The sequence below is a fragment of the Rhodamnia argentea genome, chromosome 4 (assembly GCF_020921035.1).
Source record: "Rhodamnia argentea isolate NSW1041297 chromosome 4, ASM2092103v1, whole genome shotgun sequence".
Classification (NCBI taxonomy): Eukaryota; Viridiplantae; Streptophyta; class Magnoliopsida; order Myrtales; family Myrtaceae; genus Rhodamnia; species Rhodamnia argentea.
The window spans coordinates 20,553,498-20,581,238 of NC_063153.1; the positions used below are offsets into that span (position 1 = coordinate 20,553,498).

Below are 27,741 nucleotides of genomic sequence, written 5' to 3' on the forward strand. Positions count from 1 at the left end.
CATCTCATTTAGAGACTCGGTCATTGGTCCAGTAATTGAAATGAACACGAGGGAACAAGATTCTACGGCCGAGACTATGTAAGGAGCAATATACACTAAGGGTTCGCTTATTTCATGAAAACCTCAAGGTTTGAAAAATATTTTCCAAGAAAATAATTGATCATATCACGTAGAAAAATTATCCAAAAGAAAATGTTTTCATTGTCGATAGCATTTTATGCCTAAAGATTTTCACGAGTCATGAAAATATTTTTCATTTATTCCTCATTTTAAGCGAGACAATCAATCATTTTTCGGAAAATATTTTTAAAAACTTGAATTTTTTGTGTGAAATAAACGCACCCCAATTCTTAAGGTAGATTAAAGGGACACATAAGATTCTAAGGTCTATTTAGTAACAATTCTGGTTCATCGATTTTGTTCTCCGGAGCAAGAAAAGAATGAGAAACGTGTTTGGTAACATAACTGATTATGACTATTCTGTTCTCGGGAATAGATTTGGAGTAAAAATAAGAATAAAAAAAACTGGCTGCGAACATACCTTAAAATCCAAGAGCGACTAGGGCTCATAAAACTTTCTTTTGCTTCCATTTTTGACTCATTTACAAACACTACTTGCTTTTCTTGAAAATCCTTCAATTCAATGTCCTTCGCTTGGCAACATGATTCGACTTAAATGAAAAAAATTGAGAAGAGAAATTGTTTCTGAGAACAGAAATTATGTGCGATAACCAAACGCATTTCTGTTCGGGAAAACAAAAATTTTGTGCACTTACCAAAGGTGTTCTGATTCCATGTTTGGTAATCGCACAAAATTTCTATTCCTCGATCTTTTGCAAAAGACAGAATTTACTGCATTCTTCACGAGGAACGCTATCTCGTCTGTAAGTATCCGTGATCACTTGTTTTGAAAAGGATCGTTTCGTTCCACGATGAAGGTGCCGGATAATTTGAATTCACTAAACTTCTGTTAATCATATCTTCTTTTTCTTCTTATTTGTATTATATTTGTGTCATTTCTTATTAGATTTAGAACTAAACTTCTTTCATCCGCGGGGGTTGATATCTAGTTATAGGTTCTTACAGCGAAATTTATGGATCACGGCGATATAATAAGAGACTGAATCTCCTTATTTTCTTAGCCAAAAAACGAAAACAGAACCGAAGGTTTTGATGCTTATGCCTGAATACGGTTGCCCCTCTGCAACTGAAGCGAACCTTTTAGGTACTTGTATAGGAACCCAAACTATATCGGTCACACTATACATCGACTGGCCATCGATCATCTTTAGCCTGCTTCAATTGACTGCCGTTCCGTCGTAGTTAGCTCCTCTCGTGATGGCCGGCATGCAACTCGAGCTCCTCGCGATGGCCGCTTTCTTCAGCCCGCCTCCGTCTCTAGGGCTGATAGACTTGGCCCTAGGGCCGCCACCGCCGCTCGAGCTCCTCTTCAAGATCTCTCTCATGGCCTCCGCTTGGTAGAGCACTGGGTACGCCCGCCCGATCCTGTTGAACCGCAAGCACGCGTCAATGTGCGCGGCGAGCGCCTCCTCCCAGCTCTTCCCACCGCCTCTCTCCATCTCCACGCGCACCGCCTCCGCGCACAGCCCGCACACCAGCTTCCCCGAGAACTTGTCACGGACGTGGCTCACATACTCTGGCGTGCACTCCTCCGACATCCCGCAGCACTCGCACCTCGCATCCTCCAGCTCATGGATCGGCAGCGGCAGCCTCGCCTCGCCGTCAGCTTCGCGGATGGCTTCTTTGCTGAGCTCGGAGGTGACGTCCGAGACGGTTCTCTGAAGGGTCTCCACCGAAAGTATCGGAGGGTTGCCCCGGGTGTTGTCGGTAGCTTCAGGGTACGATCCGACGGGGGTCTCTCTATTTGGCGCCATTGGAGTTGAACTTCGAAGCAAGCTTCGCGATCAAGGTAAAGCAAACGCAGCAAGGTAAGCTTAACGTGAGAAATGAAGCAAGAAAGGAAGTGAACTATGGATGAGAATATATAGGCAGAATCTGGGGGAAAAGAGAAGAGTGAACTGTATGTGGACCGTCGGCGAGTCGGAAGAGACTGGATATTTCATGAAGATAACTTTCAGATGTCTCTTTTGTGCGTCACTTTTCCTGTGGGGGCCGATGATCTAGTTCAATTACCTCGTTCTCACGTCACCGGCATATGGAAGGGTTTCATTGGCTCGCTTGCTTTGTCTCTGAGTTTATGCAATTTTTTGAGGTCAGCTTTAATTGGATTCTCACGTTACTAATATAGGGTTATTCCACGTTAGTTGTGGAAGGGATCGGTGATTGGTTTACGAATGTGAGGAAAGCCTCATCCTTTCACTTTGCTTTTGTGGTGAGAGAGATATCAGAGCCGAGGTTACTAACAAATCTGGATCCAATAGTCACACGAGATATACGAGTTGTTGCAGCTCCAATCCAGGCCCGATAGATGTACGGATTGTTGCAGCTCTAATCCAATGCTCGATATGTGAGTAGGAGATTATTGGAGTTATTCCATATTGATTGTGGAAAGGATGAAAGAGGCGCAAAATCACTCAATAATTAAGAAGAATAAGCACGTTTTTGTTCCAGCCGAGACGATTTTAGCGATAAAAAGACGGTGGTGGTACCGTAGTATGTAGGGCAAACAAGACTCTAGTTTAACGTTCTTGCTTTGTCCTCTTCCCAACTTATGTGCATGAACTCAACTCAAGTCAACGCGTGTAAAGCATTACTAATCTTCCATGGATAACCACATCTAATCAAGTTCAAGAATCGAGATTTTTGTTTACCGTCTCTAAGCATGATTGACTTTGCGTCAACTTCAAGAGAAAGAGCATGGGGGTGGGCTTCAGCTCTCGATTGTCAACAATATCCTTTTGCTGTATAAGTTCTTCGCTTTGTTTCTACAGAGTATGGCTCGTACGGAAAAGCGCAGAAAGATCACGGAAGCAAAAAAGGGAAATCGGGGGCGTTCTATGTTCACGTGATGTTCTCAGTTCTTCCCAAAACCATGGATGCCCGAAGAGATCAAGGTTAAACGAAGGGGACGCAGGTGTTCCAGATGCGTCTGGTCTGTCCCAAAACGAACGGAAGCCGATGAACTTAGCAGATACATGTAAAGATTCGGAGCACATCACGAGAAGCATAACAAGACATGAGAGAGAGAGAGAGAGAGAGAGAGAGTGTCTGTGTGTGTTTTGCGGGTATCCGAAAGAGGATGAAGCTCGAGAGCTCTTTCAATGTTAAGCAATTAATTCGCAGGTGACTCGAAGAAGAGAAAGGGTTGCAAAGGGTTGTGTTAGACAAGTCTCATATCGGTTCCATATCGGAGAATTGATGTGACGTGTGTAGTGAAAAGGAATTCTAAAAAACTCTTCTGTGATTTCTATATTCCAGCGTACGTTTGCAAGGCTATAAGCACATACATATACAGAGAAGAGAATCAACCATAATTGACTTACAAAATAGGGGTATATATAGAAACATAGGGTATATATAGAAACATAGGATGTACATAGAAAGAGTATAAAACAAGAAGAATCTTCCTATTTTGGCTATAATAGGTAGCTCACGCTAACAACGTTAAGCAGTTAATATAATAATTTATTAACTTAAGTTTTTTAGTGAAGGTGAGTCCAACCGGATTTATTGACGGGTTCGGACTTTGATTAGCTAAAATGAAAAATATTTTCATTTATCGATAATAATTTATGTTTTTTTTTTGTCGAATGCAATAATTTATATTTAAGCATGAGAACATTTTGTGCTTGTTCAAAGAGAATTGATTTTTCAGACAAACAAAAACCTTTTTTTGTGCGTGAAACAGACGGAGTGTTTGTGCAAAAGGGGCCTCGACGGGGCGAGATTCGTTTGATCAAGAGCGCTTTTTGAACCTTTTTGGGCGGCAAAAGTGACCCTCTATTCCCTGGCCAACCCGCAATTGGCGAGCGAGAAGGAATCAAAACTCAAGTCCTTTCTCACGCGATCATGGCGACCGATCGTCGATGAGCGATCCGCACTGAAATTTCGCGAGCATCGTATTCGCTTCTTCGAACGATCGATAGGACTACCCAGTGACCTTTGTGAGGTCCATTTTTTTTCCGATTCAAGTGTCTCGAAATGGAGCGAAAAACCCCTCCGTGAAAATCTTGCAGGTCACGAGGGACGACCAACGGTGACGGCTTTCTGAAAGCTCTTGCGGCTTTGGAAGTGTCGCGGCTATGAGATGTTTCATAAGCACCTCATAAAAGTCGCGCCGTCCTTTTTTTTACGAAGTCTCGATAGTTATACTTCTTAAAGCATAACGCCGATGTTATGGTATTTTTCTTATGCTTCACATTTCTAAAAATGTAATTTTGTTAATCCTTTTTCACATCCGGACATAAGAGAGACAAATATCTGATCAGAGATGAAATGATGCAGATTCAGAACTAAGCGTTTGAGCATGGAAAGATGAATACGAGAAATCTCTCGGCATTTGTCTCCTTATGCGCTTTCAGTTTTGGGTTTTTGTCATCTCTATGTTAATCTTATCAGAGCTTTTGAACAAAAAAAAGAAAAAATTCTTATCAGAGCTCGTCACATTCACTATCTATTATTCATTAAGGGTGCGTTTATTTCACAAGAAAATTGAAAGATATTCTCTTAAAAGTAATCGTGTCGTATCGTTTGAAATAATTAAGTCGGTGAAAAATGTCTTTATTATCAATAACAATACATGCTTAAATATTATTGTGAACACATTGATTTATGTAATCGTTGCAAGCGGTAATTTTTAGAAAAAGTATCTTTCAAATCGGTCATTTTCGCGAAACAGACGGAGCCGGTTGCGTATTACCGCCATCTACAATGGGGTGAGTCCTGCGGTGCTTGGTGAGCGGCACACGAGCACCGTGTATGTGAAGAAGGTTTTGATAAATAAAAAAAATTATGTGTCTGTTAAAGAAGTTGGAAGGTGTCAACGGAATGATTTGATTGTCTTGAGTCGACGAGTTTTAGGATTTGATTGTACTTTTCGAAAATTTTAGGATTTCGTCACACTTTCGTCATAAAATTTATAGACTTTAAGCTACAATTATCCCAAGCAAGTATGAATCGCCACGAAAATCAATCACTTAAGTTATGAAAATTATTTTGTTGTAGTTTCATTGTTTCATGCGGGAGCGAATCGCAAGGAGAATAGGGAACGGAATATGGAGCGTCGATGTGCCAAAAGGCAAAGCCTTGCGCGCGTCGCGAACTCCGCGGGCATTCATTGGCGGCGACGAATCAAGTTGGCGCGGGACGAAGAAATCTGGTTTCGTTTGGGTGACGTGGACCGGTCTCAGCCGCACGATGAACGACCATCCGATCGGGCGGCCGGCGATTCCAATGTCGTGACCTTCGTGGACGCAAAGCATCCAAGCGTCAGATGATGTGCAACAACTAAACGAGGTTATTTAACTAATTCAAGTTGATCTTTTGGGTACGCCTAAAGGAGATTTTAAAAAAAAAATAATGCAATGAGATAAATAATTACCTTTCGTCTTGCTGCGGCCAACCACTTTGAGACACGTGTTCGAGGATTTAGAAGGACTCCAAAGAGGTTCTATTAGCTAATTTTATGGACTGAGTCTACTACACGCCTCAAGAAACGTGTAGAAAGAGTCCATTTTGTCTCCCACGAAAGCGATAGTTAACGAAATGGGCTCTATTCGTTTCGCGAAAAATGAACGATTTGAAAATTATTTCCTTATGAATGATCACTTGCATTGTTTGAAATAATTGATTAATAAAATACTTTTTATTATCAGCGATAGTTTATGTCTAAATATTTTTTGCGGACGATAATTTTCTTTTCATTCGTCTATACGGTTATATCTAGAAAAAAATGTTTTATAAGTTGTTCATTTTTCGCCAAAACAACAAGCGGACCGTAAATTTGATGATGTTCTGGCGATAGGAGTCTTAGCTGTAACTTCCCCATCAGAAAAGGAGTCTTAGTTGTAAGTTGCATGGCTCTTGCCTGGCCAGTGTAGCGACTAAATTAATACCGCGTGGAACGGGTCCATAGATTTCGACAAAAAAAAAAAAAAGGGTCCACAGATGAATGATTTGGCGTGGCAAGGTCTTTATTAGCAACATCAATAGGGGAAAAAATGGAAAAATTGAATATATTAATTATCACATCGTGACATTTTCACAGCTTATAATTATTATTTTTTCCGTTACTTTATTGTCGTACATTGACCAACGAATTAGCTTAGTTCAGCGGACAAGCTGTCTCTTCTCTGATCATCTTTGTAATTAAAAATGATATAAATGGTATCTCAACTTTGACCTAATGTGTAGGGTGAATCGTAGTTTTTGAACATTTTTTATATAGTTTAGGAATTAAATTGAACACGTACAAAAAATTTAACGAACACATTAAAAAATTAAAAAATTAGAGATCATATTGTATAGTAAAATAAAATTTATAAAATTACATTGCATATTGAATTAAAATTTTATTTTTTTTGGAAAGAAAAAGAGAAGGAGAGGGGGACAAGGAAGGAGAGGAGGGGGGAAGGAAGCTCCGTCAGCTGCCTCCTGCTTTCGTTGAAGGAGTGGCAATAGACTAGCTTCGTTCGGAAACCACAAGCAAATAAAGAATCAGTTGACCGGCGCCAATCCCGTGCTTCGCGGCTCGCCCTGTTCTCCCATCGCGCGACACGCAATCGCCCAATCACCGCCTCTCATCTGCCAATATCCGACCCCGGCTAATCTTCCCTCGCGGCCGCCAGTCAGCGCCACGTCATCGCTGGCCGCTGCGTCCCGCGCCACACGCTACTCTTACCTCGTCCTCGGTTTCTGTCCCTACCGTATGATCAGTCGCGCCACGTGGAGGAACGACCACCCATGATCTCCACCTTCGGAATCACGGGGCCCACCCCCCCTGAATTTCACATCCCCACGGAGAAAATCGGTAACCTTTGGAATACGGCGGAGGAAATAATGGACGCGCATTACCAAGTCCAATGAATCGTGTTCGGTAAACGTGGAAAATAAGGCTTGAAATCATTGCGAAGTTATAGATACGCTCGATTCATACAAAATGTTCGGTTGACGTCTATTTATCGAATTTCTTTTACCTTCCCAACCCTCTAAAAAAAAAAGGAAAAAAGAAATGCAATCCGTGATCGAAACAATTATTTTCAGCTTAAACCCTAAACTCTAAACATATATTTGATATTCATAATATGATTCTTTTAACTTACATTATTTGTCAAAATCTCGACATTTTTAACGTGCCCTTTTCTTTTTAGTATGGAACGCTAGGCAACTTTGAAATTTGCCCGAGCATCTTGATAGAATAAGTAACTTTAAGAGATAAAAAGATCTCGTCATACAAATCAAGCAAAGATTCAGTTGCACGAAAGAGTTTCGAGTTAAATCATTGCAGATTAGAATATTAGCACGTGCTACGAGTAATTTATACTTGTTAAAGTTACTTTATGCTACATTTGTTTCGCAAAAAAAATAAATAATATTTTTTTTAAATCGCTGGTATTGCCTAAAATAATTAACTAATGAAAAATATTTTCATTATCGATAACAATTTATATCTGGATACTTTCGTGGAAGATAAAAATATTTTTCATTCCTTTATTTTTATAAGTGATATAAGAGATCATTTTTAAGAAAATATTTTTAAAATCATTCACTTTTCGCCAAACAAACAGAGCCTTAATTTCACTTTTATCAATAGAGATTTAGTTTTCAATATGATATCAAGCACTTTGGGTGCGTTTGGCTACAATTCTGATTCAAAAAATCAATTCTATTTAGGATTATTTTTTTATTCCGTTCCTTGGACGAATTTTATAGAATTAGAACATATTTAGTAAATTTTGTTCTCACTAATAAAATGAATACAAATCACGCATAATACATGATTAGTTTATTTATTTAGTGGAGCATGAAAATGTATCCAAGATCCCTAGGAAAGAAGATAAGCTTAATAGGAAATTTGCACTTAAATTTTTGCCATGAATTTGCACTTAGATTAGCTTATGAAAGAAGTTTGAATTTCAACCAAAAAAAAAAAATTTTGAATGACTCCTAGACTGCTTCAAAACAAGTTGCTAAAGATTACATTATGATAAGGCCAAAATGAGTAGAATTATGCGATGGGAAAACTCATACAGCGTAACAAGAGGGGATCACAAGATCAAACCCCACGTGGTTTGGTTTGAGAAGTTAAATTAATTCAGCTCCAAAACAAAGTCAAGATGAAGACTTTTCTCTTCCTTCACACGAGATTTGTCAAGGTTGCAATGTTGGATAAACAATCAAACACATGTTGGGTTTGCAAGAGATTTCACACTTGATCTCCTCTCTTTCAGTTTTGAAATTTGTACAAATTCCAAATGGACATTAAATGGAACAAATTGTGCAGTCAACGAGGAAATTTCAGGTTTTGAGGGAAATCCATTATTACAATACGCAAAACGTGAAGTGGACAAGCGTCAAAAATGGAAAAAAATAAGTATAGGCAGAGCGAGATCCTTGGGAAAGATATGATAAGGGTACTGAATGATGAGACAACGAGGTAAATCAAACTCACTGGTGTCGTGCCACGAGGGCGGTGAACGGCGGTGATGGAGCGGGCTGGTCGAGCATTTTTCCTTGAGACTTTGTCTTTTTTTTTTTTTGGCCAAGAGAACAAATCGAGAGCCTTCCATGAGCCTTTTCACTTTGTTGGTCTTTTCTCAAAAGTGATTATGGAATAAAGAATCAAACTTTTTTTTTATTATTGTTTCTACTCTAAATCTATTTTTGGGAACAAAATAAGAAAATTTGATAATCGGAATCATTTACAGTATTAAATGGGTTTATCATCTTTTTCTATTTCGGAAAACAAAATCGGAGAATCGGGATAATTATCAAACGGGCTCTTTGACTACTAACATATTGAGAAGAAACATAAGTTATAGTTTAACATATGTACCCTCAATTGACATCCATAGGTTTGAAAGGAAAAATCCCACCATAAAGTACAACAAATATATTTACATACATATTGATGAATCTGTTGGAAAATAATTTTAAGTCGTACCAAATATATTGCGAAATCGAACTCGACCTATAAAAATGCAGACATTATTTTTCGAGAAAATTCTAAAAAAAATGCCTAAAGTGTTCTCATTTTTTTAAATAAGAACCTAAAGTACTCAAATTACTTGGGAGAATGACCCGATCGAAGGACATTTTTGTCCTCTATTTTTTTGAGTTTTTTTTTTACGTATGCCAATTCTTTTTTTTCTTTTTTATTTTTGCCTTTTCTTTTCTTTTTTCTTTTTTCTTTTTCTTTTTCTTCCCCCCTCCTCCCCTTCCTAGGCCATTTTCGGCCTCAGGCCGCTGTCGTAGGAGCAAATTGGGCTACCTTCGCCCGAGCCTACGTCGAGCGAGGGTGGGTGCTACCCTCGCCGAATTTGGTGAGGGTCTCCCTTGCCTACCCAATGCTGCCAAGGGCAACCCTTGCCCTCGCCCAACGCCTGCCCGGACGAGGCTAGTAATGGTCTAGGGAGGGGAGAGGAGAAAAAAGAAAAGAAAAGAAAATAAAAAATGAAAAAAAATTCAAAAAAGTAAAAGATAAAAATGCCCTTCGCCTAGGCCCGTTTTTGAAATAATTTTAGCACTTCGGGTACTTATTTGAAATAAGTTTCACTTCAAGTCCTTATTTGTGAAAATAAGAGCACTTCAAGCCATTTTTTTTTTAATTTTTATTTATTTTTTCCAATTTTAAACATAGAAAAAATTAAAGAACTTAAATCGACCATCCCATGGGACTTTTCAAATGTATTTTCTTCGAGCAGTATTTCTACCAAAGTTACTTCTTTTTTTTTTTTTTTTTGGTCGAATACCAAAGTAACTTCTCAAAGCACAATTTACTTAACAATTTTTCATTTTCATGAAAACCGTTTAGGCTAAAGTCTTCTACATTTTTTCAAAGCCACTTGGAAAAATTGAATGGGTTGTGTTTCCTCGGACAGAAAAAAGGGACGCGAGTGCATAGTAATCCCTGTAGGCCTGTCCGCGTTGGATGGGAGCTCTCAAAAGGGAGTGGGCGTACGGTTCCCAAGATAGTACCGGCCTCATATGATTTCACTCACCTTCTTCTCTTTCTTCGTTTCTGTCGTATAGCGTAGAGAATTGAATACGCATCAAATCCACGCCCATAAACAATCTCTTTCTCTCTCTCTGTAAACCTTTGCTTTGTCTCTTTCTTCGATTTCTGTCCTCCGTGCGCGTGGTGTGGTTGCAACCGTCGTTTCCTCCCTCTCTCTCCCCGCGTCCGTGCGGGATCGTGCGGGCCACCGGCCGAGCTTCCTCCTACGCCGTGCGGCGAAATTTCAGCCACGCTCAAGCCGGCGGCGGCTATGGCTGCGGAGATGGAGGTGGATCAGCTGACCTCGGGCGCAAGCAACCGCATAATCCCCATCCTCAGGACGCTGAAGGTCTCCCTTGCGTTCGTCTACAGCCTCCTCTTCTCCCTCCTCCTCTTCCTCCTCCCCCGCCGGCACAACAACCACCGCCGACTGTCTCCGCCATCACATTCCAAGCTCAGGCGGCGAGAGGAGGAGGATACTGAAAGGAGGCGAGCCCTGGCCGAAGGCATCGAGATGGATTGCGAGGACGATGATGGCGTTCGAGCGTTCCATCGGCAGACGTGCTTGTTTTACGGCGTTAGGAGGAACGCTCTCTTTTGCAGGTCGTGGTTCCCAGCGAACGGTGAAGTCAGGTGAGTTGTTTATTTTGCTTGTTTTGAACTTTGATCAGTTCGTTTGAGGTTGATTATCTCTCTTTGTTTGTAATTTTCAATTTGTGGTTTTCTCCGAGCGGTTTGAGTGTTTTTTTTAATGGGCAAGATGCTTGGAATTTAAACTTCCTCATGGTTTGAAAGTGGAATTGATGTCCCTGTTTCGAATGATGGCGACTGTTCTTCTCTGGTGCGCGGAAGTGGAGGATTTGGTTATCGCCAGTCTTCCATCGACAGGGTTTTTAGAGCATGCTAATATTGAAGGACGGAATCTTTGGATGAATGCTTCTGATTGTCTTTGCTCAATTTTTCTGAATATCTCGTGTTTAGATTAAGAAGTTTTAGTCGTGGATTGTGGTGAATTTTCTTCAGCTGCACGAGCTGCGAGATGATAGGAGCTTTAATTATAGTCTCGATCTTACGCGGTAGCTATACCTTGAACTGGAAGAGCATAGATGCTTTTTGGTGGGCTCTGCGGGTCCATTTCTCAAACTGCCAAAAGAGCATGGATGCTTAGAGGGGCGAATGCATCCCTGTTTACATGAATTTTGGGCCTTGTTTAAAGTATTGAGTCACGTTGTTGATACTACTTGAAGTTGCGTCAGTTGGGGATAAATCGATCTCTACATGCTTTTCGGGCCATTTTTTTTTGTCATTTATAGCTTCCAATGCCCATTGCTTGGTTGAAATGTTATAGTTCTCTTCAATTTGAACAAAAAATTTTGTTTTCGGTTCTCCATGAATGAATTCCCTTTCTTTCTACTTTTATTTTCTCTCTCCTTGTTGAGTGTTGGTCCGAGAGGTTTGTGTGCTAAATTCACTTGAATGAGGACGAATGAATGCTACAATCATCGAACTTGAATAATCCAAGTTGAATTTTTCTTCCAAATACAAATCAGTTCTCTTTTCCCCCTTTTTTCATCATTGAAGTATCAACGTTTTTTGTCACCTCATTAATTGGTGAGAAAAGAATTGAATTTTAGGTTGGTTGAATTTGGAAGTTATCTTTTAAACCGTGGAAATTCCTGAGACAGCTTGGTTGGTATGTAGCTGCCAAAAAAAAATTGCGTGATTAGTTGGTTTCTAAGTTGTCCAGTGAAGTAGATTTTCTATCGAGCCATAGGAGTGTATGCTTTTTAACCATTCTCTCCAATGACTAAGTTTGCATGATTGGAATTTTGTCGAGAGGCCCTAGATGATTAGCTCGCTGTATTAAAGGTAGCAACTGTGATGCATTCACCTAAAATCCATGAAGAAGTAGCATAGCGTAAACTTCAAGCTTTAAAGCTACCTTCCCCATGTTACCATGTTATGATGGTCTACATCCTCTTTAAATTGCTTGCAATGTTATTGAGACTAATAACTGTCTTTGGTTTGTCTAAGGCTTCTTCAAGTGAATCTATTACCTTCTCTAATTTAACTTTGGCAACCAGGATGATCACTATAGAAAGGATTAAGGTGCTCAGGTGCTGCATGGCTCCCTGATAATTGTGGCTTTCATGCCACAGGCCTGATACCTGTAGCATGTACTGTTTTTCATGATTTTCAGTTGCCTTAATGCTAGTTTTCCTCCAACGTTCTTTCTTATGGTTGATTGTGATGTTGCTTCAGGGGGATTTTGGTCATTATTCACGGGCTTAATGAGCACAGGTAAATTTATCAATGCCGAAACTCAAAGACTCTCTCTCTCGCGTCCCCCACCCCCACCCAAACCCAACTTGAGATTCATTGTTTGTTTGGAAGTTTAGCTGTTATGCCTGACTTGGGTTCTTGATTCATTGTTTAGCGGAAGATATGCACGTTTTGCAAGACAGCTAACATCCTGCAACTATGGTGTTTATGCAATGGATTGGATTGGTATTGTGTTTTTAACCTCTATCATTTTGTGCTTATCATTATATCTAAAAGGACAATCTTTTGTTTAGACAAAATAAATTTGCTTATGGCATCACTTAGCAATTGGAGTGATTGAAAGTCATTTGCAAGTGCTTTTCTTGTCTGTGGTATGAGTTGGGTAGGAAACTCTCTTTAAATAACTTAATAGAAAATGATGATATTGTGTATTTTGGGCCTAGTGATATTTTCATCTTTCTTTAGCCAGCTGCTCCAAATTGGGGTGCAAAAAGGTACTTACCTATCCTTTTGATGCTCCAGGTCATGGGGGCAGCGACGGTTTGCATGGGTATGTTCCTTCGCTAGATCATGTTGTTGCCGACACCGTAAGTATCTCTCCCATACCATTGATATCTTATTCCTTTCGTCTAGTTGAGGATACTGTTTCTTTTTTGGTTTTTCAACAAAATTATATGAAATGGAATGATTTGGTTTCCTACCATCATTTCTGTAGCCTCCGTCATGAATTATGCATTGCAGTTTTGATGGTCGCTTGAAAACTAGTGATTAAGTTGTTGGAATGAGTGTGAAGATATCTACTTGAAATGCTCCTTTTTATGCTGGTGTCAAATTAAAAAATTCTCGAGGTTCAGTATTTTAAAGTTGGAAGAGGAAAAAGTAGCAAGTATTTTGATAACTGGACAGGTGTTGATCCCATAATCACGAGCAAAAAAAACTATCAGAATAACAGTTTTTACTTTGTTTATCTAGCAATTTGAGTCATTGTACTGGTTCAACATCATCGTGTAAGGTTTAGTACTCATCCATAACAGCGTCATTAACTGGTTAATTTGCCTTTTGCTTCTTCAGCTTTCTCAAATGATGAACTTACATCATGTAAATTAAATTTGTTGGCCTATAGATTTGCATGCATGGTCGTTCAGCTAATGCTGCAGATATAATTTTTTTCAGGGGGCCTTCTTGGAAAAGATCAAATCAGACAACCCTGGTATACCATGCTTCCTTTTTGGTCACTCTACTGGAGGGGCCGTGGTTTTGAAGGTAAACATTGGGAACTAAATCAACTTGCGGATTAAGACAGTTGATATCTAATGACGATTTCTTTGCATCACTAACATCTGCTGATGAAATATATTCTGCATGAGTACTTGCACAGGCTGCTTCATATGCTCATGTTGAAGATATGCTGGAAGGAATCATATTAACCTCACCAGCTTTACGTGTGAAACCTGCACACCCAATTGTTGGGGTATGTCATCTCTCTCATATGTACCGGACTTTTAGACCGGATAATACCAATGCTCGATATTATACTCCCGTACACACTCTTGTCGGACACTGATTGAGGTTTAACTTGTCACCAAGTTAGCCTGCCCAATTTGTTTGCTCCTATCTGTTGTCATTCTACCTGTGTTGTGTAATAAGCTATTTTGCCATGTTCACACAGGCTGTGGCTCCTCTATTTTCTCTAGTTGCACCAAGGTTCCAGTTTAAGGGTGCCAACAAAAGGGGAATCCCGGTGACGAGAGATCCTGTGGCTCTATTAGCCAAATACTCTGATCCGTTAGTATACACTGGACCCATCAGGGTCAGGACGGGCCACGAAATTTTAAGGATATCCTCTTATCTGATGCGGAACATCAAGTCCATTACTGTTCCATTCTTTGTTCTTCATGGAACTGCAGATAGGGTCACTGATCCACTGGCCTCCCAGGATTTGTACAATGAAGCAGCGTCCAAGTTTAAGGACATAAAGCTCTATGAAGGGTTCTTACACGACCTTCTGTTTGAGCCTGAGAGGGAAGAGATCGGTCAGGACATAATTAGTTGGATGGAAAGAAAATTAGGTGCTGGTTCCAAGAAGGTTAGAGTTTGGTAAATCTCTTGCCCACTTAAACAAGGGCCAAAATCTCAAGTTTTTTGGAGCTGGTTGATTACTGTAGGTGTCTATATTCTGTCTTAAGGTTGTTTTACAAGTATGTATGGCATGTCTTGCCAATGAATCTGCATCTATAAATGTTTGGCTTGTCTTGCCAATGAATCTGTATCTAGTGCTTTAGAAATATATGCGTGGCTCCGCATTGTTGAAAGAGAGCATTATGCTTTTGCCTGATTTGTGTGCTGGTGTTGAATATGGTCTTTCACAATTAACCTGGAGTTGGATTTATATGCACGAGAAAACAATGGACGCCCTCCCGCCCTCCCGAGCCTGTGGTCATTTCTCGCGCGTTGCGTCGTGGGCCAGACTGGATATGAGGGTGGAGCAAAAGCCACTGGATCCCCCCCGTTTGCAAAAGTTACAGAGAATAAAGCGAGGACGAAAACAGAATATGCTCAGGAAGGTGCGTCCTTTCAAATTGGAATGTATCTGGGCAGGTCTCGTGATACAGACGGTTTTGAGTATTTTCTTTTGCTTCCGAGGATTCTATGACACCGGACCAAAATACTCGTGTTAACCACTGGATCTAAATAAAAGCAAGAGAGAATGTATTTTGCTGGCGCTGCACATCAATTTTGGTTCGATGGATGGATGGCAACCGCGTGTTTCGACTTGCTCGGGACCCGACTAACCTTTTTTAGAAGCTTCAACGTGTTTTCCTATCGTGGCCAAGTACTAAGATGTCTTCGGAGACCAGTTTGAGACGGTTACATAAGTTAGAACATAGCAAAAGATCAAAGCCAAGTACGACACAAACAATGATCAGATCTCAACGAAACACAATTGAAATGCTTCAATCTGCTGTCGTATCTTCATCAAATCTGGTAACTGATATGCTTTGCTAATATCTTCATTCTGGTTTGCACTGGCCACATGCCACATAACTTGAGCCTCTTGAAAAATGTTCGAACTCGATTATATTATTGGCCACCCCTTTCGTCGTGGGTGAGGGTTGTTGCCGTCTCATCCGTAATAAATGTTTTTAAATTAAGAGTGCGTTTGGCAATACTTTCCCAAAGGCCTTCTATCCAAGGCAAATGATGTTTGGCAAATTTTAGGGAGAGTTTTGAGAGATGTAAATTGCATTTTCAAATGCCTCTAAAAAGCAGGCAGGTCTAGAGTGATTTGGTTTCTGAGGGAATAGGAATAGCAATAGTGTCATAAATTTTGTGTAGTGTTTCCTTTATGGTCATAACTCTCTCTTTTTTTCCCTCATTTCTTTTTTTGGTCAAATTTTTTGCTCACTTAAGTGGTACAAATTTAAAAATTTATCACTTAAGTGACATCGACGATTTGCCTCATCGGAAAATCCAACATGGCATTGAAATAAATTAAATCATTTGACGTGGCGGGCCGACAAGTCGAAGTTAGTATTTGAGCTACTAAGGGCCTGTTTGGTAACGTTTCTGTTTCTCTATTTACGTTGCTCGGACCAAAAAGGAATTCGAAACATGTTTGATAACGCAAGTGATTCTGATTCTAATTCTGCTCTTGGAAACACTTTTGGATAAAAAATAAGAAACAAAAAAAAGTTGCTTCTCTAATGAAAGAACATTTTTGAAAATAAAAAAATGCAATGATAATCTTCTTTCACTTTTGTCGAGTGCCAATGAGGCGTGGGCTAGGTCAACCCAACCTGATCTAGATAATTTTTTAAATAAAATTTTGGAAATAAAAAAAATCAGAAAATGATTTAAAAATTCCAAAAAAAGGGGAAATTCGTAAAAATATAAAAAATGGGAAAAAATCAGAAAAATTCCAAAAAGTCTAAAAAATTATGAGATGGGTCATTTCAAATGGCCAATCCTATTTTTGACGATTTTACCTTTCGATTTCTCTCAAATGATGATTTTGCCCCTTATGGGAAAATCGTTCCAAAAATCCTGAAAAATCTAAATAAGCCATGCTCGATTTGTTGTTGGAGTACCATGTTGCACCGGTGACTATTCGTATGGCATCCAAGGGTAAAAATTGAGCCACCTATGTGGCAGAGATGAGTTTTATTCATTCCGAGCAATAAAAGATAATTAAAGTCACCTCTTTCATCCTTGACATATGCATAACCTCAAGAGAAGCATGGAAAAGCAACAATTTTAGCTTATTATCCTTTTAAGAAACAAATATGAAGCAAAACATGTCATGGTGCGAGAGGATCACAATTGTGGGGTCTAAGGAAAGTCATCAAATATGATTATATAATTATTTGATTTAAATGAAAAATTGAGAAGAAAAATTATTTCCCAAAGCGGAAATTTTGTGCAGTTACTAAACGCATTTCTGTTTCGGAAACATAAATTTTATGCAATTACCAAACACGTTTTGATTCTCTAAAACTCATCCAGGGAACATAATAAAAAAATTGATTTTAATCGGAATCACTTTTTTGGAGCAAAAATGTTACCAAATAGGCCCTAAACGACTCGTGATGCTAAACAAATCAAAGAACCTTGCCTTACTTCAACAAATTGGGGGGAAAATCCAAATTTTAACCTCCAAGAACCCTAACCCTAGCCGACCCCAAGATTTCCAATGCTTCAAATTGATGCAAATCATCTCATCAAATTCACAATGAGGATCGGAAATAGGAGAAGCAACTCATGAGTTTATGAACAAAGCCGAGTTCAATTTGTTGCGCAGCAAGCCTTATTTGTTTCGGAGATTTAAAGATGAACAAGATGAAGAGAGTGTGAGTGACAACTCTATTTGTTTCAGAGATAAAGTGTAGAGGAAGATCGAAGCCGTAATTCGAGATTAGAGAGAGTAATTGACGAGAGAGACATAGACCGATTAGAGAGAGAGATGCAAGCCCTAATTCTCGATTTACTTTAGAGATGAATAGGAAAATGAGAGACAAATAAATGACGTTCTTTTTGGTAAAGAGAGAGTGACACGACGCCGTTTCTCTCTAAGTGGACAAAAATTTGCACACCGAACTTCCATTTACTTTTAAACATTCCATGTCGGAATGAAAAATTATGTAAAAACATTCACATAAGACGATTTGTCGGAAATGACACTCAAATGAATGATTTTACTCCGATATGACACTTAAGAAATGAGAAAAAAAAAAATTATAACCCTCAATTGAGCACTATATAAAAATTATGACACTTCTATTGTATAAAAGTTATGCTTGAACTGGAATTAAAGTTTCTTTGAATTTCTTCACAAATCCCTCCAAATTCCCTCCCACCGAGGGCTGGGTTTTTTTTTTTAATTTTAATTTTTTATTTTTTATGCCTACATTACCCTCGTCTTTCTAAAAACATAATCCATTCACTATGCGGCGCAAGCGACTGTAGAACCTTCGAACCTTCTAGCTATTGCCATCTCAAGATGCCCCAAGCCGAGCTTCGCGAACTGTAGAGACCATCGCCCACCCCGTTGTCAAAAGTGTAGAGTGCCCAACCTTCATGAGTATACCATCCGTAAGGTATGTGTAACATTGTGACGGTAATACGAGAGAATTATAACAGACAACTTAATATATACTCGTTACACCAAACCACAGTATAAGTATAATGCTCAAAGATTATCTCACGCATGCTATTACAATATACTTTCTCTCACCGTACGCAAAACACACAAGAGGGACTATAAAGACCGATCGAGATCGATCTACTCGTAGCGCTACTTTTGTATATAGCCATAAGGCTGATCTATAAAAAGTACTCACTATTCAAATGAAACAATGCTCTCGTCGATGGTTGTTTGTAAAACAAACAAAAAATTTATCCCGCATAGGAAAGATGAGGCTCTTGTTGATAGTTGTTAAATGCTGTAATAGTGTGTTAAATGCTGTAATAGGCTTTTGTCCGAAAATCAAAATCGTGCTTCTACTCTTTTTTCTTCAAAAGCATATGACTGTTCCCCGGTTGATCCAATAATGGAATTTTAATATTTCAGTGGACATTCTTTCTTTTTTTCCTACGTGGACTTTCCCCTCACTCATGTCGAATCCCGTTTCCCTTTCTCTTTCCTCTTCTTTTGCTTCGTACATGTCCAAATACGTAAAAATACCACAAAATATAGCGTTCACAATAATGCAGAAATATTCTTACTCATTGACCATCACCAATTGAGCGGCCATGGTTGAAGTTGCTATGGCCACAGCCACGGCCACTGCAATCTCAAAGCTCATGTGGACATGGCGGCTGCGAGCTCATAGCTCGAGTGGCCAAGGCCTCGATCTTTGAGGCCAGAAACTCGCGTGGCCATGGTTGCTATGAGCTCAACTTTGAACTGTCGTGACTGTGAGCTCGAGCTTCGGCGAGCTCCAGATTTGGTCATGGCGGTTGCGAGCTCTAGGATCCCCTTCTCTCTCGAGTTTGCTTCTTTAATTTTTAATTCTTGTGTAGTCCGGTATGGTGCTTATTCGGCGTCGCATAACAGTTTTGAGTAAATCACAACACGGCACGTGTATTTCGACATCTTTGTTGGTTCATGCCAGCAAAATCTATCGGCAAGAAAAGAAAAAAAAATAGATACAACAAAAGCATCGACGGTAACACTTTTTAAAAGGCAAAGGAACTCTTTAGCGGAGCAATTTTGATTTTCTCAAACGTTTTTTACTTAACCTATGAAACACTCGAAATTCTTTTCAGATTTTCGCTGTAAATCGAGATTGAAGTATAACAATTTCATCATAAATAATAAATCTGTCGATAAATAAAATAAAATCAAAAATGAAAAAAAGAAAAGAACAGAGGGAAGTGCCACGCAAGCATCTGTCCTCTCTCTCTCTCTCTCTCTCTCTCTCTCTCTTTCAATTTCTTCGCAGATCTCCCAAATTCCCTCCCACCAAGCCCTAATTTTGTTCAAATGTTTTCTTCTTTTCCTTTTTTTTTTCTTTTAATCTGCCTACGTCGCCTTCCCCTTTCTGGAAGCGGAGTCACTCTCCTGTTCTTAGTCGCCTCCTCACGGCTCTCAACAAAATCCCCACTCCGAAGAGCGGGACGCAGGCGATTGCAGAGCCTCCTCGAACCTTCTCCACGGACGACCCAATCGCCGCCTCAGGACGCCTGGAGCTGGTCATCGCGTAGCTCGCCCAGAGACTTGCGAGAACCCCGATAAGCTCGCCGAACGGACAGGCGGGTGAAGCTTCGACATCGACGGCGGCCACCGGGAGGAAGGTGATTTCGCGGCACGAAGGAGGTGACTTGAGGTTCGGTTAGCGGCAGCGATGGATGAGAGAGGTAGTGGAGGCCGAAGCGGCGATAAGGGTGTTGGAGCTGAGGACGAGGGAAGTACGGCTCCTCTTCCCGAAAAGGTGAAGATTGTGTTGGATTATTACGGCGTGCTTGATCGAAGTTTTAATGGGTTGCTGGAGATATCGGAAGGATGGAAGATAAAAACCATAGGAACAGTTCGACGTTTCTCTAATCAACGGTTGAATTTTCGAAGTTGTGGTTGTTATCAGGCCACCGAGGAGTATTTTTTGACCCTCCATTAGTAAAGCTGCAAAAAAAAAAAAAAATCACTTTCCTTTTGGATCTTTTTACACCAGTTTATGGGTCTTTGGTTTGCCTTAATGACCTTAATTGCGGTATTTCTATGTCCTTCTGATTATGCATATCTGTATATTCGGGCAGATCAGTACAAGTGAAAATGCTGTCCCATATCAAAAGTTTTCTCTTTATACAGGTTCGGGTAGGTGGTTCGCCCTTATACACAATAGAAAGAAAATTGGGAAAGGGTGGTTTTGGTCAAGTATATGTTGGGCGTAGAGTTGGTCCAACCACGTCGAATGAGCGAACCGGCCCAGGGGCTATTGAGGTTCGGCATCATTCATTTTTATCATGAAAGTATCAGGTTTCGGATTTCAATTTTCAAAGTGAAGACCATCTGTTATTTTACACCGTGTTATGATACTTAATTATTAGGTTGCGCTGAAGTTTGAGCATAGAAGCAGTAAAGGATGTAATTATGGACCGCCCCATGAGTGGCAAGTATACAAGTACGTTTCCAAAGACGTCTTTTGATTTAAATTTAACTTACAAAGATAAATTTATGGACTGACTTTCTTGTTTCCACATTTGCCTTCTATTAACTGAACAGTGCTCTTGGTGGAAGTCATGGAGTACCACGAGTACATTACAAGGGGAGGCAGGGTGACTACTATGTCATGGTATGTTTGTGACTCTTCAATTGAGGTTTAGCAAATTCGGTAATAAAGTACTAGCTAACTTCACGTTACAAACAGGTTATGGATATGCTTGGGCCTAGTCTGTGGGACGTATGGAATAACAACTCTCACACGTATGTATCTTTATTGGATTGATTGCTAAAAGGTGTTGCCAAGTCTCCTTTTCTTGTGTCCTAAAGATTTTGTGCATGTTTTGCAATGCAGCATGTCAACTGAAATGGTTGCCTGTATTGCGATCGAAGCAATCTCCATACTTGAGAAGATGCACTTCCGAGGGTAAGTTCCTATTTTTTGTAGTTTTCGTGCTTCTTGATTGTGTTTTGAAGTGACAGTTTTTCACGTCATACCTATATTGTCTGAAAAAAGACCAAGTGAAAGAGTAACCGCTCAGGTTGGTTGTCATGCAAGTGCATCTAAAAAAAAAATATAGCTGAATTGGGTCGTCATATTGTCCTCTTGATTTGTGCTGCTCGTCATTATTTGATTGCACTGTTGTTGTACATATTGGGTTTTTATATTGCTGGTGACTTTCTTGCAGATATGTGCATGGCGATGTAAAACCTGAGAATTTTCTGCTTGGTCCCCCAGGAACACCTGAAGAGAAAAAGCTGTTTCTGGTTGATCTTGGCTTAGGTGTGCTAGCTGCTTTTTCACCCTCTCTTATGCCACAAGTTATTGGTGCATTACTTAAATGTCAATTTTATTTTCTATTTGGCCTTGCAGCCACCAGGTGGAGGGATAGTTCAACAGGCCTACATGTTGAATATGACCAACGTCCAGATGTTTTTAGGTTAGCTTGATATTTCAATGCAATGCTTTATAGGAAATTTAGAATTTCATGTTTTTTTTGTCTGGATACCTTGTTGATTGTTCTGTGTTGTTGCTTTCTTGTTTTTTTCTCTCTCCAGAGGGACAGTTCGGTATGCCAGTGTGCATGCTCATCTTGGTAGAGTTGGCAGCAGGAGAGATGACTTAGAATCACTTGCTTACACACTCATTTTTCTTTTGCGTGGACGTTTACCGTGGCAAGGATTTCAGGTTTAAGTCATCAAAATATTAAGAAGAGTAAAATTGTCGCTTTTACCTAAATTGCCCATTGACCTAGGCTATGGTTTTCCTCAGGGAGAGAATAAAGGGTTCCTTGTCTGCAAAAAGAAGATGTCCACTTCCCCAGAAACACTCTGTTGCTTCTGCCCTCAGCCTTTCCGACAATTTGTTGAGTATGTGGTGAACTTAAAATTTGACGAGGAACCCAATTATGCTAAATATATCTCTCTCTTCGATGGTATCATTGGCCCGAATCCGGATATTAGGCCGATCAATACTGATGGTGCTCAGAAGGTACTTACGTTCTTTTACCAACATACTGCAGCTTGTTGGTTAACAAGCAGAGCAAACAATTTGGATTTTTCTGACATGTATTACTTTGCTTTGTGCTCTGAAGCTTGTCTGTCAGGTTGGACATAAAAGAGGACGACCGACGATAGAAGACGAAGAAGATGAACAGCCCAAAAAGAAGGTTCGAATGGGGATGCCTGCTACACAATGGATAAGTATCTATAATGCTCGTCGACCAATGAAGCAAAGGTTTTCTGCATATCTCACTTTCCCTCGAATTCTGTGTATTCCAAAGGGAGTTTTTTCATTGTTCTTTCTCTGCATATGGTTAGGTATCACTACAATGTGGGAGATATGCGGTTATCACAGCATATAGAGAAAGGAAATGAGGATGGGTTATTCATCAGCAGTGTGGCTTCTTGCTCTAACCTTTGGGCCTTAATAATGGATGCTGGAACTGGCTTCTCTGCTCAAGTTTATGAACTCTCACGCTACTTTCTTCCCAAGGTTGCTCTTAATATCAAGACTATGGACATTGATTTTTGAATTTGTTTTTGTGATGTATCTGTTAGTTTCATTGGATATTTGACTTTCTATGTACTGGTGTGTGAAACAGTTCATACTGTTTTCAGTAGTTTGTAGTGTGACGAGTCGCTTCTTCTTGGTTTGTTACTCTTAAAGGATTTCTATCAATGGCTTCTGGCATTGCACCGTGCTCTTTGAGTGGTTACACGTGGGCACTAAGGATGGTGTGATAGTATAAGCATGCAACTCCACCCATTAAATTTCTCGAGGGAGTTGCATATAGTACTTATTGCTATTGTATTGAATCACTGCATATTTGCCCATTGCCCATTGCCCATTGCTGTATGGAGCATTAGGACTGTTATTTAATACTATGTTTTAGCCGAAGAGATTGTCGATGCATTTTCCATTTTTTCTTGTAGGAGTGGATCATGGAGCAGTGGGAGAAGAACTACTATATCACTGCAGTTGCCGGAGCTAACAATGGGAGCTCATTAGTTGTGATGTCTAAGGGTTAGTTATTGGATCTAAAGACAATGATATGTTCTGAAATGATCATAGATTTGTTTCTCTAACTTCTGTTATATCCTAAATGGCAGGAACTCCATATCTGCAGCAGTCATATAAAGTGAGTGATTCATTTCCCTTCAAGTGGATTAATAAAAAATGGAAGGAAGGCTTTTTTGTCACATCGATGGCTACTGCTGGGACCAGATGGGCTGTCATTATGTCCCGTGGTGCAGGGTTTTCTGATCAGGTTTTGTTGTGATTTTCTCCTTTGTATTTGACTGTTTTTTTTAGGCTAAAACCATTTCGTAAGGTTGGAGTATTTATTTGAAACGTTAGGTTGTGGAGCTAGATTTTCTCTATCCTAGTGAAGGCATTCATAGAAGGTGGGACGGCGGCTACCGCATCACATCAACTGCTGCTACTTTAGATCAGGCTGCTTTTATCCTCAGCATTCCACGAAGAAAGCCAGCAGATGAAACCCAAGAGACCTTACGAACTTCTGCTTTTCCTAGCACACATGTCAAGGTGATTTCTTTCTTCTTTTGTCAGGCATCAATGTGTGCTGTTTTTCTTGGATATTTTAATGAGCACATGCTTTTCCCTGATTCTTTCATTTCAGGAAAAATGGGCGAAGAATCTCTACATTGCTTCTGTTTGCTATGGTCGGACTGTTTCATGAGCTGCCAAATTTTTCCTCGCCATTGGAATATCGATGAAATGCTTGGATAATCGGCATTCAGCTTTTACCATCTACCACCGACTTAGGAATGGCAAATCAAATCCAAACCATATGAATGGCGGATGAGTGCCAAAAGTATATTTCATTATTCATTGCAACACATCTAATAGAAAAGACTCCACACTGTCTCAATCATATTAAAATCCCTATTAGAAAATGCTGTCGTCGTTCTATCATGAGGCAAATATTTTTCTGCTCATTGACTAGAATTTGTATATGTAGAAAATGTAACTTGGTTGATGGTGCGGTGCATGTCAGGTCTTGATTGTAAGTGGTTCTTTTCAAGTGTTCAGTTGTGATGCTTTAGTGAAGCTGCAACTTTCTGAGCTGGACGCTATGTATTTGCTTTTGTAGGACTCAAGCTCCTGTGATCTTCATCCTTTTTCTGAGCTCAGTGATTTTGAGTTACCCATCAGAGAAAACCTACATATAGGTTGTCATTTGTATTATTGTCAAATCTTTTTGTTCGGCTTCTCTTTGATTTTGAAGTGGTTATTGTGCAAAATCTTAAGCAGCATTTAAATTGTTTCTGCGTTTGGTCTCTCACAATCTGCTACTATGTTGCTTGGTTGGTGGATCTGGAAAAGATTAGTTGTTGTGAATATGACAGGAAGTGTGTGTTTCCGAGGATTTCCTTTTAGTCAGGGTTGTAGGTCATGGTAACAGGTCCTTGGTAGTTCTGTTTCCCATGTAAGCTAATTTGTCTGAGCTGAAAAAGTAACCTTTGTTTGTTTTTTTTTTTTTTTCGTTTTCAAATAATCTGTTATATATACTAAAAATGCACGTAGATTCGTATTTAGATTTTGCATTGGAACAACTTATCATGTCGTGCAAAGGGGATCGTGTCGATCCGTCTCGATGATAATCACAGTTTGTGTTTGGTTTCTCACCTCCTCATTATTAAAACTTCCAAATGCTAGAGTTTAAAACTTCTTAGCATTTCTGTAGCTATCTGTTATCTCTTTTGACTAAAGAGAATCTGGGCATCTTGTGGTCATTGTGGTCGCAAATTTCTGAACCTTTGGCTTCCTATGCAGCTCGAGTAGATCACTGCTGAGAGCTTGTAGCATGGCAGTTTTATAGCAAGCAGTGTCTTTAGTTGCATGTGTGGACTTTGTCATAGCAATCTCATAGACTTGGTGATCGGGCCAATGGGAAACTAATTTGCAGGATAAACTTTTCCATAGAGCTTGAGGCAAATGTCTATCCCAGTTGATGGCTAGCTCATGAACATATAGCTGATATAATGGAGATTTTTGGTTTCTACATATCAGGCCAATTTGACATGTGTTTGTCTTGTTCAAGTTGGAACATTGTTCTTGCTAGAAATGGGAAAGATATATTCGTTCCTCACTCAGTATATTATTTACGATTTCAATATCTCATTCTTGTGTTCCATTTTCATCTTGATTTATCTAGAAGTAGGGAAGCAATACACAAGATTGACTAGCTGCATGAACACTACATAGCGGATGCTGCATCAGATCAAAATGGCTTGAGGGTCATATGATTGTTAAACTCTTTCTTCAAGTTTGTGGTTCTAAGTTACCGGCGAAGAACATGGAGGTCTTGAGTACAGCCCAAGGCACAAAGAATGAGAATCATCGTATGTTTTCATATTTTCAATAATTATTTGAGGAATTGTCAGTTTTCTGAATTGTTATATACATTTTTCCATCCCTATTAGTTTGAATTGCTATTGTGAATTGCCATTAAACGAGCTTTTTTTTAATTATCTGGAGAGATGTTGTGTATGGAAATGAGGGCTCACAAATATTTGTAGGCTATTGTTCAATTTAATTACCAAGGAATTTTGTTACTACGAGTAGCACAAGGAAATGTAGAATTTTAATTTGTTGACTTCATTGATGTCATTTCAGGGCCTGCAACGGGCCTAATTTGTGCAGTGCACGAGGGATCTCGACAATGGTTATGAACTGGTCTTCTAGGAGCTTTAACTGCTGATTGGGGGTTCAACGATCTGCTGATCTATTGAGGCATGAAGAAATGGTCAGCTTTGTGATTGGGTACTACGTGAAGTTACTCATTGACATATTGTGTGGCGATTCACTTCTTTTTAATTCTCTGTTTATTTGCCCATTTTGGTGATTGTTTCCTCTCCCCTGTTCTATTTCATTTTTGGGTCTCCTGAAGTTGTTCTAGCTTACCTGCCAGAAATTAAGCTGATGCAGGTGTGAAATTGCTAGTTGGGATGTGCAGACACCAATTTTATTGAAGTGACAGAAATGGGCACCGATTTGCTCCTATGGCATGACTAGTAAAGAATGGCAGAAGCCCAATGTCTCTTCTGATGTGTGGAGGATTCAATGACAGGTATCATCAAAATTTCTGATGATGCAAAGAAAACCAAAAACACAGTACTGAAGATTGGTGTTGCTACTTGTTAGAAGCATGCACCGGCTTATTGTCTCGAATTAGAGTCTGAGAGCACTAGTTGGCCTGTGGTAAGGAAAATCCAGGAACTTCCATATAGTGCATCATCTCAATGGTGTGCTGCTTGGAGATTGATTAGGCTGGACCAGATCACCTCCTAGGATGTTCTACTCAGATTATTTCAGAAGATGAATCTGGTCTCTCGCAATTCTCGTTCACACAAGCAAACAGTTGTGTTTTTTGTGCTCTCTTCCTAGAATAATAATGCTTTAACAAGTGTTGTATTTTCCTGTTTCAGCTTGGTGCATTTTAGAACGTAATCAGGCCGAGGAAGTCATAGAAGAGCAAGCATGCTTCCATTCAAAAGCAAGTGATGAGTAGTACCAATGGTTGGTGGCAAATGGCTATCAATCTGGTATTTCAAGTCATGCGATACCTTGAAACAGGAGCTCATCAGCATTAAGATGTGGTTTTGCTTCGGCAAGAGTTTGTTTGCACGGATATAGTGCATGGAGATGATGGATTGTTGCAAATAGCCACTTCATTCCGAACTTCTAAAGCTGTTGCAATTTCTTGTACTCGTGCATGCCGTGTGGCACTGTTGCTGAATAACCTTCCAGTAAACAGTTATCAATAACGCGTGGTGTTGCGGACTCTGAGCTGGAGGTTTCTATCAGACAGCAATCCATTGGCACAGCCTTTCAAGATGTATTGTTCTTAGGCTTCATTAGCATTCAGGTGATGTGACAACGATTCCAAGGTCACAAAGGAGTGTTTTGATACTGTTCGACTGCTAAACATGAACTCACGAGTAAATGCCATCTGATTAGGGTTTACATTCAGAGTGGATCAGTCTTCCTTGCCGTTATGTTTCTTGCTGGCAGTATTGAACTCAACGAGTTGTACGGAGGAAAGCTACTCCATGACAGAGGTCGCGTGCAAATGCAACTTATGATGTCAACTGTTGTCGCCTCGTGGCTCTCTTCTGTTCTTTCTCCCTTCAAAGTGAAAGGTACGTTTTTGTCAATAAGACGACGAACCCATTGAAGAAAGAAAGGCAAGCCGCCTGGTTGGAAACATTGGGAGCCCATTCAGAACGTCCAGTGACGTTCTTCATGACGACCATCTTCATCAATATTCAAATTGTTGAAGTTTGAGCAAAGCACTAACTCATTCTACTAAGAGACAGTCAAGATCTGCCCAATCGCACATTATGTTAGTGGTGAGTCCAAGCTTTGGGTTAGGTGTCTGCGGTAGAATGCCAAAAGGAGTCCACGAGTCCAAACCTAATTTCAAAGAGCATGAGCTTTCACCAGTTACCAACGCCGCCCTTAGAGAGAGCTCATGCATTTTGACCTTACCAGAACGTGTGGGAAAGATGACAGATCCTCTACCATCTTTAGTCTTGTTAGCTCTGATCTCCTTAATAAACAACCCCAATTAAGTGCACAACATGTTTGACAAAATCTTGTCCAAGCACAAATTATGTTCTTTGTCGTTTTACTTTTATT

At 39.9% G+C, this 27,741-nt stretch overlaps 3 protein-coding genes and 1 long non-coding RNA gene across 9 annotated transcripts; 3 read left to right on the forward strand and 1 right to left on the reverse strand.

Moving 5' to 3' along the window:
• Nucleotides 1–1,253: 1,253 nt before the first annotated feature.
• Nucleotides 1,254–1,991, reverse strand: LOC115741039. Its single transcript, XM_030674744.2, has one exon. It carries the CDS (start codon nucleotides 1,893–1,895, stop codon nucleotides 1,299–1,301), a length of 597 nt encoding a protein of 198 aa, XP_030530604.1. The 5' UTR covers nucleotides 1,896–1,991; the 3' UTR covers nucleotides 1,254–1,298.
• Nucleotides 1,992–10,168: 8,177 nt separating this feature from the next.
• Nucleotides 10,169–14,699, forward strand: LOC115741035 (monoacylglycerol lipase). The gene is made up of 7 exons (XM_030674736.2): nucleotides 10,169–10,768; nucleotides 12,398–12,436; nucleotides 12,573–12,643; nucleotides 12,941–13,005; nucleotides 13,592–13,681; nucleotides 13,797–13,889; nucleotides 14,088–14,699. Exons 1-7 carry the CDS (start codon nucleotides 10,407–10,409, stop codon nucleotides 14,517–14,519), a joined length of 1,152 nt encoding a protein of 383 aa, XP_030530596.1. The 5' UTR covers nucleotides 10,169–10,406; the 3' UTR covers nucleotides 14,520–14,699.
• Nucleotides 14,700–19,366: 4,667 nt separating this feature from the next.
• LOC115741034 (casein kinase 1-like protein HD16) lies at nucleotides 19,367–24,362 on the forward strand. The gene is made up of 16 exons (XM_030674735.2): nucleotides 19,367–19,848; nucleotides 20,223–20,354; nucleotides 20,462–20,535; nucleotides 20,637–20,706; nucleotides 20,782–20,837; nucleotides 20,929–21,000; nucleotides 21,263–21,357; nucleotides 21,448–21,514; nucleotides 21,633–21,762; nucleotides 21,847–22,065; nucleotides 22,169–22,311; nucleotides 22,395–22,569; nucleotides 23,010–23,100; nucleotides 23,187–23,344; nucleotides 23,434–23,622; nucleotides 23,717–24,362. Exons 1-16 carry the CDS (start codon nucleotides 19,762–19,764, stop codon nucleotides 23,774–23,776), a joined length of 1,818 nt encoding a protein of 605 aa, XP_030530595.1. The 5' UTR covers nucleotides 19,367–19,761; the 3' UTR covers nucleotides 23,777–24,362.
• Nucleotides 24,363–24,638: 276 nt separating this feature from the next.
• On the forward strand, nucleotides 24,639–27,739 carry LOC115741041. 6 transcript variants are annotated; one of them, XR_007198066.1, is made up of 3 exons: nucleotides 24,639–25,442; nucleotides 25,717–26,968; nucleotides 27,061–27,739. It is a non-coding gene; the product is annotated as an uncharacterized LOC115741041 (long non-coding RNA). The 6 variants fall into 6 exon arrangements; XR_007198065.1 differs by having other exon boundaries at nucleotides 25,717–26,938; XR_007198068.1 differs by having other exon boundaries at nucleotides 25,717–26,938; nucleotides 27,074–27,739.
• The last annotated feature ends 2 nt before the right edge of the window (nucleotides 27,740–27,741 follow it).

Excerpts from the sequence above, each read along its gene's own strand:
- LOC115741035 (XM_030674736.2), top strand. The coding sequence starts at position 10,407 with ATGGCTGCGGAGATGGAGGTGGATCAGCTGACCTCGGGCGCAAGCAAC. Across the intron at positions 12,437-12,572 it reads CACGGGCTTAATGAGCACAG|CGGAAGATATGCACGTTTTG; the intron begins GTAAATTTATCA and ends TTCATTGTTTAG. Across the intron at positions 13,682-13,796 it reads GAGGGGCCGTGGTTTTGAAG|GCTGCTTCATATGCTCATGT; the intron begins GTAAACATTGGG and ends GTACTTGCACAG.
- LOC115741034 (XM_030674735.2), top strand. The coding sequence starts at position 19,762 with ATGGATGAGAGAGGTAGTGGAGGCCGAAGCGGCGATAAGGGTGTTGGA. Across the intron at positions 21,515-21,632 it reads CAACGTCCAGATGTTTTTAG|AGGGACAGTTCGGTATGCCA; the intron begins GTTAGCTTGATA and ends TTCTCTCTCCAG. Across the intron at positions 23,101-23,186 it reads ATTAGTTGTGATGTCTAAGG|GAACTCCATATCTGCAGCAG; the intron begins GTTAGTTATTGG and ends CCTAAATGGCAG.
- LOC115741039 (XM_030674744.2), bottom strand. The coding sequence starts at position 1,895 with ATGGCGCCAAATAGAGAGACCCCCGTCGGATCGTACCCTGAAGCTACC.